General features: G+C 41.4%; 1 protein-coding gene across 1 annotated transcript; it reads right to left on the bottom strand.

Annotated features, from left to right (window-relative positions):
* Positions 1-4: 4 nt before the first annotated feature.
* Positions 5-5,489, bottom strand: dpp7 (dipeptidyl-peptidase 7). Its single transcript, XM_080004095.1, has 13 exons — positions 5,045-5,489; positions 4,672-4,804; positions 4,388-4,527; positions 4,076-4,239; positions 3,622-3,757; positions 2,523-2,604; positions 2,179-2,345; positions 2,026-2,086; positions 974-1,092; positions 739-895; positions 385-449; positions 214-284; positions 5-142 (listed from the first exon to the last, which is right to left on the bottom strand). The coding sequence occupies exons 1-13, from the start codon at positions 5,375-5,377 to the stop codon at positions 31-33; spliced, it is 1,740 nt and encodes a 579-aa protein (XP_079860221.1). The 5' UTR covers positions 5,378-5,489; the 3' UTR covers positions 5-30.
* Between the last annotated feature and the right edge of the window lie 4,529 nt (positions 5,490-10,018).

The raw sequence follows: 10,018 nt of genomic DNA, 5'->3' as shown, positions 1-10,018 counted from the left end.
GTCTGAACAATTTTGTCGTTGGAGTTCAATTCAAACTTTGTTCGAAAACCTCATCCTCTCAGTCTTCACCCACTGGGCGATGAGGTCGGCTTCAGTTTTCCTGGCATTTATAACCGACTCTGGATCAGCAGCATTCGATTCTCTGGACGAGAAAGAAGAAGGAAAAAATAAGTTGCTTGTCAACACCACTGGGGGAGGCGGAGCGTCTTTTACCTCAGGTCCAGATGATGAGCTCCTCCGGTGATGTTGATGGCGATCAGTGAGGAGCTCAAGGACTCCCGCACCTGAAGGTGACAGAGGTGAGAGAGCGTCAAGTGCTGAAAACACAAGAGGGGGAGACAAAAAAGGAGGGGGACAAAAATGAGTGGCTATGGAGCTACCTACCCCGCCGTTGGCCCAGGGATCCAGGTCCCCATTGGAGAAGATGATGTTGCTTGCCGTCGAGAGGGCTGAACAGGGAAAAGAACAGAGTGGAAATGTAAAGAAAAGCGGAAATGCTGCAACAATGACATCAAAATGATTCCAGCGATACCGCTTTTATGCCGTTCACACTGCAAGATATTTGTCTGGATCTGGCTGTCCCAGACATTTCTCAGCTCGGTATCTACATCTGCAAAGTTAAATAGTTGACGTCCTACTTTTCTTTACAAGTCAAAAACAATTTTTCAACCTCCATTTAAAAAGTGTTTGCCTTCTTTTTTGTTGTTGCACAAATTGCACTTTTTTCACCCCACCCACCGTTGCCCCAGTACTGGGTCCTGAGCCAGCCGGGTCGGGGTACCACCCCCCAGCGCTTGGAACAGTACGTCTCACGGTCGGCCAACGTGAAGCGCATCAGAGGGAACATGTCCGTCACATTGTTGCTCTCATAGCAAAGCTCGATCTCTGTGCACGCCTGCGGACGACAAACAAAATCTTTTAATTTGTGCATCAATCTATTCCGCGGACCGGCCAGGGATACGATGTGCGTTACCTGGTAGTCCCAGGCCAAGCTGTTGAGGCCGAGGCCGCAGCCGGTGGGGTCGGCGCACTCCACGAAGAGGGTATACAGGTCCAGACAGTTTAGCTCTCCCGTGGAGTTGTACACCATCCCTGAGGGACAATGAGCACACAGCTGTGTGTAGGTACAATGTGTGTGTTGTGACTTATGTCAAATGTGATTTTACACCTTAAGATGTGAACATTGAGTTTCACAGCATTAATTTTGCTCTGCAAATTGGTAGCTCACTTATTTCTCCATTGGGGACTTTCAAAAGTAAACTACTGCCCTCTAGTGTGCATGTGGTGAATCTGCACGTTAACGGAGCCTAAACCAATGATAAACGTGGACTAAAACTTTCAGACGCCATTAGGGACATATGACGATCAAAGGTCAGTTAGGCAGCTAGTTTTTTGGAACCTAGTGTGTGCAAGGGCTGCAGGGACAAAATTAGAATACAATTAGAATATAAAAATAAGATCACTTTGAACGCTAAGATTGTCATTTGATCGTGTATTTATTATAAATGTTTTGGCTAACATCATGGAATCAAGTCACATGTTATGGACAATAAAGTTAGTCAATATAAGGTAATCCAGTTTGTTGCAGAGGGAACGCACATTAGAGAGAAATATTCCCAGTAACGGTGCAAGGGAGAGTGCACTTTTGACCAGAATGTCCAGTAATTCCACAGATGTGGCAATGAAAGTTGGAAATAAACCCGACCATCACCAACGGAATGTCCACTAGTGCAGAGGTTCCCAACCACCAGCTCGAATCATGAGAACATGGGCTGGATTTTTTTCAGGAGCGATCTGCGATGTGCTCCGCAGCGGTGCAGCAGCAGGAAACTGAGTAAATTAAATACATCTAGAGTTTTTATATTTGCTTTGTTTGGAGAAAAGATTGCTCTGATCAGAGCTCCGTAGCGGTGCAGGACCCCCATACCAAATTTGACAAATAAGCTCTTGAATATTAAAAATAAAGCATACAAATTTGAATGTGATTATAGAGTAATATCTGCAGCCCTACTGTGTGCCAGTTACCTGCAGTGTGTCTCAAGTTCACCAGCAGGTCACTGCCGCTCAGCATCATGTCGCAGGCCACCTGGACGACAACATCAGGACGGCGGATAAGATCATGAGGTCATTTTGTTTTGTATGCAAAATCGGCTCTAGGAGTCTCAAGCAGCGTGGTACCTTGACGGGGTTGGCGGGCAGGTTGCCCCAGAAGTGGGTGCTGTAGGGATAGTCCAACATGGCCATGAGGGTGAAGGCGTTCCTCAACAGGCCATGGAGCTGGCGGATGTCTTTGTCGGAGGACGGTCTCTTGCACAGCGCCAGGTCTGAGCGGATCCGATCGTAATCTGCGGTGGGCGGGAGAACCAGATTTTTGGACTGTGGCAGCAGCACAGGGATGAGAGTTGGGTGTTCGATGGATGCAATTTCAGGGAAAGTAAACAATGAGTACGAATGAAAAACGATTGTAGTCACCCATGCGCACTTGTGTGTGTGTGAAGATTCGATCCAGACCCAACATTTACCCTGCTGCTCCGCCAACAGCTGCAGCCGCTGAAAAGCCCCGCTCACCGCAGCTCGGCATTCTGAGGAGTGACCCTCAAAGTCCTGTGGGAGAATGGGGTGTTTGACATTATTTTTAGCAATAATGTGTCGTTACCCAATTTGTTCCATCCAACAGTTCAAATTAAAGATACATGAGGTTGCAAGGTTTTTGATTTGAGGCCTTGGCCTAAACATATGGATGGGGTGTTTTGCACAGAATGGGATTATATTTGTGGTGATAGCAGACTGGGGGGGGGGGGTTAAGAGTGACTACGAGAGTGTCCCCGTTACGCACAGAGCATTTTGTTTCGCTTTGTTCAGTAAGGAAATTTAGAAAAATAAAAATAGATCAAAGATAAAAACAGCGTTTGATTTTCTTTAGTTAGCATCGCTTCCTGCTTGGAAAGACGTGTCTAACCGCGAGTGTAAACAAACATGGATGGATTATAATGCCAAGTCGGACTACTGCGCTTATTTTGGTGAGTAGGTGAAGTGAAGGCTTGTCTGGCAGTTTGGGAGCACAGGAGGGCGGCAATTTCAATAGGTATCTAGGCATGGCACCGAAATCTGCATTGCTATTCGGTCTGGTAGACAACCAACCCAAATATCCCATGCATGATGATTCAGAGTATGCGGGGGGGGGGGGGCTAGTCACAGACAGGTCTGTTGTCAATGAGTGTGAGAGTGGGGAGGCGCTGTACAAAAAATAATAATAGAAAATAAATGAGGCGGTCCATGTTGATATTTTGGCAGGCAGCCACAAATGCATCAATGTATGGGAAACACTGGGATGTTAAGAATAGAGTTTGATATATTAGCCAGTCCACCTTTGATAAGTAGAGTTGATTTTTTTGGGGTTCTTTTAGTTAGGGTTTCATTATGAGAATGACACATCTTGTCTTGATGCACAATTCTGCTGGGTAACAGTGAATGTAAGATGAGACCTAAAACTTACTATAACTTCTATAATTAAAAGTTCTACAGACAGATATAAGGGGTTAGAGTTAAACCCTAAGCCTCTTTATAACCCACAGCCATCCAAAGCCTTCTTGGCTCGCTCAGCCGATCGCTCTGACTCACAGATGTCACGTCGCGGAAGAACTGCCTGGCGTCTCCCATCCCGGCGGTGGACAAAATGGGGGCGCTGGCGGCGAGGGCACCTGCCACCACGTTGGGATACCTCAGCCTCATGTAGACAGACAGCATGCCTCCGTAACTGCAAGCAAGAGGATTACACCGCATCATCGTCCCGAGAGGGATTTTACCATCACGTCCAGGACCCATATCACTTGAAAATTGTCTCACCGTCAATTTTCAAGGATGGAAGGATTTCCCTGGCATCATCAATGTCGTAAAAGCAATTCTGGAAGTTCTCTTCACAGGTTTTCAATGATCACGGTTTTTTTTTTTTTTACTTTAGCACAAAATGGGCTATTTCCAAGGTACTGTATTCCAATACTTTAAATTTCCAAGGACAATATCCCAGCACCTTAAGCACCCGGTGAGACGCAGATATTGCCGCAGCGGCCGTTACCTGCCCCCGAACACGACGACGGGACAGCGCGTGGCCTCCAGACGCTGCTTCAGCTCTGTGATCATGACGGCGTAGTCGGCCAGGGCCTGCTCCACGGTCAGCAACCCCACCTCTGGGATGTTGAAGGACTCCTCGCCGAACGGCAGAGATTTTCCGTAGTATCTCTGACAGGGAACGGCAGTGAAGAAAGTATTTTAACTCTGATGGTCAAGTGTACCGTATTTTTGGTTGTTTTTACCCAAAGGAAATGAATGTATCACTGCTCCATCGATCAATATCCAAAGAAAGGTCAACCATCAGATTCCCCCTTACATGTTCGGCAAATATGACCAGGGCTCGCTGTGTCGCAGCCAACTCGGTGATGAATCCGGAGTTCTGTGCAAAATCCCAGATGTCGCCCTCGTTGCCTGTGTAGAAGAAGATGGGTCCATGTCCTTTCTCCCAGTACTTATCTGAGAAGTAAAACAAAATGTGATTGAAAGCGTGAATCAGTAAAACTCTGTATTGTGTGTGTGTGTGTGTGCGCACACACACACACACACACACACCTTTTTTTTTTTTTAGAAACTAGTATAGGGAGACAGTCAGTTGCTCACCTGTGATCAGGTACCGCTGGCTGAATGTACCGTTCCCCATGCTGTTGAAGTTGAAGTGGTCGAGCATTTGAGTGAAACTCTTCTCTGTGAACTGAGGTTCATCGTGTGTCTTGAAACCCTGATGCCTTCTCGACTAAAACAGACAAAAATATATATATACATACATACATGCATGTATATTTTTTTTATTGATTGAGGGCCTTTTTTTTTAACCCTCGACACCTGCCGTTCAGTTGGCCTTACGGTATATAGGACATTTTGTTTTGTTCCCTGAAACGTTTAATGTTCCGTTAAACCGACGAGCTCGAATAAGGGGAACACCTTAAAAATAAAGATAATAGAAACTGGAAAAAAAAAAAACCAGGACTATTACCTGGAAATGTGTCTTCGGCAGGCCCTCCTGTTTTTGTGGGAAAAGACTTAGCACCGTTAGAACGACGGCAAACCAACACATGTTCGACATGTGGCGACACGGTGTTTCCATCAGCACCGCCGGTGCCTTGTCATGTGACTTATCACACGACGTGCTGCGTTCCCGTGAGCGCGAAAAACATGAAATACCCGTTTGGGGAAACGTAAGAGAGGAACTGCGATTTACGTCGGAATTTGGGGCCGGATGTCTTCGCTGTTTGCCTCCATAAAGACAGACAACCTCACAGCAACATGGCGGCGCACACCGATGGCGGTGAATGCGTCCCATTTGCATGGGATTTACGCTCCTAACCCCTACGAAATAACGATGTCGTTTTCATGATATCGCGTCGACGCTGCTTCGTAACTTGTAAAATCACAAGAGTAGCAAACAAACCCACAATTAATGCAGACGCCCCATGGTTTACCGCCAAGGCGAATTCCGACTCGGGTCTAGTAAATTACCGATTTCCGAGTTGAATTCGAATGCAGCATTGTATCCTCTTCCTGTTTAGTTTCGCTTCGTGTTTACTCGTCACGACGTGTCACGTGTATTTTGTTAAATTACAAAGCAAAGTAAATTATACGTCGAAGTCCATCCGGCAACTGCAACACTGGAAAAAAAATGAATGAAAAAATACATTATATATTCACAAATAGATACATATATTTCAACAATTAGACTAAAAATGCATAGTGCAGAGTAGCACCATTCAGATTATGATTAACTGACATCAATTGACGTGTCGTTAATTAAAAAGGCGAAGTAGGGTATCAACTATTATGCATAATATGATAATATACCATTTATTAATAAAATACAAAACATATATAGAATAATATATAGAAATATAGCCGCAGGCAGCAATACGCGTCCAGGGTAGTCGGCCCTTCTTTAAAGTTCAATGGAGGGGTGTGCGTTGGCTCTCTGTTCGGGTGTGTTTTGTGACTGCAGACGTTCATTTGTCTGATTCCAGTGTAATTCTATGATCAGACGTGTTTGTGGCTCATTCTGAAGGAGAGCTGCATGGTTATGGCTAAAATGATAATCACGATTATTTCAGTCGCGATTATTAAATATGATTATTAATCCATTTTGGAGAACAGAATTATTTTATGGCACTTTGTAAATATGTTTTTTATAAACATTTAAGTAAATAAACTAAGGTAAGGGGTTTAACTGACTTCAATTGTAGAGGATATATAATGAAATAAATTGTGTGTAGTGGGCTACACATTTGTGTTGTAATTGTAACAAATCTTTGAAGCATCTGGAAGGGAACACAAAAAGACGTGTAATACGCGGCGCTCTGCTTAATCCAATTGTCTTCTGATAATACTTTGACTTTTTTTTTTTTACATAATAAAGTTAAATGGTTATAATATAATACCTGTCATTTTGTAACTTAGTATAGTTAAGAGTTTGTATCTTATATTACTTAAGTTAAAGTCCAATCGCGACTATATCTATATCTGTCACTAGACTGCAGTGCTATCAGGTGATCTGTGTACTCCATCAATTTGCACATGTGCGCTATGGGTAACACCATCTTGGTGAGGTTGCGATTGGCGATCACAAACTTCTCCCACAATTGATTCAAGAGGTTTATTTTTCACATACATATACATACTTTCATACCTATATGCAGTGAAATGTCTTTGCAACGCACCCAGAGATTATGCACAATAGTTACTAAACCGAACATAATAGCTAACCTACTTCCTACCTACCTGGCTAACTAACTGAAACTAACCGATTCCTAAAACGTAATGCAGTTAGTGAATAGAATAAGATTAATAAAATAAAAATAAAACCAGACTCAAAAAGAAAATACAAAGTGGGGGTACAAAATAGAAGGGAATAGAGTTATGTATATGGAACAGGCTCTTTGTATATACAGATATGTGCAGTAAAGTGCATGTGAATAAAGTGAGTAAGGAGATATACAGTACAGTATACAACAGTACGACACAGAAGAGCAATACAGCGCAGTATGCAGTAACCCAGAGCAGATTAAACTCAACTACACCGAATACAGGTCTTTTTCAGATTGTCTGTGGGATAGTCAGATCCGTGACATCAATAAGGGTCAGACGTCAGTTACAGCTGCACGTGCGGCCTTCTTGGTGCAGACCCGGTTGGTGACCAATCACTAGACGGAAATGCTATCGTCTGAGCTGTGCGAGCCATCATTTGCGTATGCGCGCGTTGCGGCGATGATAAATAACTTTTTATTTATTTTATTTTTTTTTACTAAATTATTCCACAATAATCGATCGATCTGGCTCAAACTTACACGACGACATGTCGGAACTGCCCCAAATAAAAATTTTATCTTGTCTGTCCACACACCACTGACGTCATTTTTTGTTAAAGAAAGCGGTAGGGCTCCCGCCCCTTCGACCCGTAATAATACATACATTATGCGTTTATCTAGTTTGATGTTTAATGTGTATTCATTACATAATAATAAAAGTACACACACGTGCAAATAGAGAAGAAAAAAACGTAATACACCGTATACATTATAACCTTCTATTTGTACGTGTATTCACAAAGAATACGACATAAACCATGAGGCATTGAACCATTTCCAACATAAATGCCCTAAATTAGGGGTGGGCGGATCGATACCAAACCCATCGATACTACCGATACAACATCTCGATTTGAAGATCGATTCTAGCGTCAATTGGATCGATATGAGAATTGGATCAGTTTCCCTTTCCAAAACAAGTAAAATTGATGTCTGTTTTTTTTTTAATTCTATGTATATATGTCGTCACTTGCTTCAGCTCGGCACCCGTCACTGTTGGCGTGGTGAACGCATATCATAAAAATTAAATTGAAATATTTGTGTCAGTATAGAACTGTGTAATTATTTATTAACTATACTATTTCATTTGTAGTGTGTTATATTTTCTTATACAACTAGGGTAGTTATTCTGTAACCATCAATACAACGAAACATTTGAAAATGTTGTTTTAAATTATTTGATGTATTCTGGAAATGATAAGTTTTAGTATAATTACATTGAATAAATTAAGTGATATTTGTGCATACATACCAAGCATAGGTAAAAACATTGCTAAATCTGGCTCAAGTACAAAAGCCAGAAGTGGTACTAAATGAACTCACTATTGCTAATTTGCAACTCATGCATGCCAACTTAAACCGGTATCGCTATCGATATTGGTGATTCTCCCCTGGTATTACTTGGTATCTGATCAAAACCAAATTCTGCGGTATCGCCTACCTCTACCGTAAAATGCACACATGGGCTCGAGTTACAGTAACAACAATCAATGACAACAAAATACAGATTTACTGGTTTCCAGCGGCCAGTCACTCTCCATCAGCCCCAGTTGGGACAATCCCATGATATACTTATATATACTTATATATTTCAAATTAGTGTAAAGACATTGCAATATCATCATTGGTACACAAGCTGTTTCCTTCCACTCAGTTCCACTGCTGTGCAAATCAAAGATGAAGGTATCTTTCGAAGCAGGTCTTATGTTGCAAATGTTATAAATTCCCAAATTTTAACCAAACCTTTCCCTCAAATCTGGGATTATGAATACCTTTATATATATATATATTTTAGAAAAACACATATTTTGTGATGTACATTTTTCGCATAAACATCAAATGATTACCACAAAAAATACATTTCTATTTTTACATGTTTGTTTCAAAGAGAGCGTATTTAAGGAAAGAAATACTGCATATATATATATATATATATATATATATATATTTATTTATTTATTTCGCAACTTCCTTCCCTGAAATACCTTCAGCAAAGTCTATTCAAAGGTCATTTACTGTGCTTCCTCCTCGCCATCTGGACGTCTCAGTCTCCCGTGACGTCAATTCCTAAACAATACATTTCTTTTTACCTTTATTGACTTGTGACTATTACTGTGTGTGTGTGTGTATATATATATATGTATATATATATATATATATATATATATATATATATATATATATATATATATATATATATATATATATATTCTCCATTTTGTCCGGACTGACTCGACTGTTAAGCTGTTTTTTTTGTTTGTTTTGGTTTTTGCCTTTTCTTTTTAAACCTCACCATGACAAATTACTAGTATATTCACTAGCAACAAGCAATTACATCTAAATTGCAGGTTAAGCTCTGTATCAAGTAATTGCACTGCGTCGTGTACGTGCAATGACACCTGACCCTGCTGCATTCCGGGCCCTGCTCGGTAGTTTCCTCGTAGAGGCGGGGTGAGTGGACACTCCCAGTGGGGGCAGACGCCTGTGTAGTAGTTTCTGAGCTACGTGGGAACAGCAGGTGCCGGACTCGTCCTGAAAGGGTGTTGACTGAAACCCGCGAACTCCGCTCTGTGGATTTGAAGAGACTTCGAAAAGGTATGTGCTCCTACTTTCAGAGTGTTTGAGCTTACTTATTTGGGCCAGGTCGGTGTCAGTTTAAAGCTGACACCGCTGCAGGGAATTGCTGCTTTGGATGGTGATGGTTGAAATAATACAGCATGAAAATTATGAATCTTACAATGATCCCTTTTTTTGTTATATTATTATTATTATTATTATTATTATTATTATTATTATTATTATTATTATTATTATTATTATTACTATTATTATTATTAGTTTAATTTATTTCATTAATGTATTGAGTTATTGTTATCAGAATAATATATGAATTAACTATTATCAGATGGGGCATTCAATATCCTCTGAATGTTTTGGCTGTTTTTCTCCACACAGACCACTTATAACCAGGTCTAGAGGTCTACTGCTGGTCAAACCCTATTTCTGATTTGTAAAACCTTTAATTTGTGAAAACGGGGTTAAGGTGGCTTTTACTGTATCTTTTCCACACTGACTACTCAGGACCAGGTGTATTTTAAACTACTACACTTTCTGTTCTT

Source organism: Zeus faber (genome assembly GCF_960531495.2).
Source record: "Zeus faber genome assembly, chromosome: 7".
NCBI lineage: Eukaryota > Metazoa > Chordata > Actinopteri > Zeiformes > Zeidae > Zeus > Zeus faber.
The sequence above is the reverse complement of the archived record's forward strand: the minus strand, read 5'-3'. Positions and strand labels throughout refer to the sequence as shown.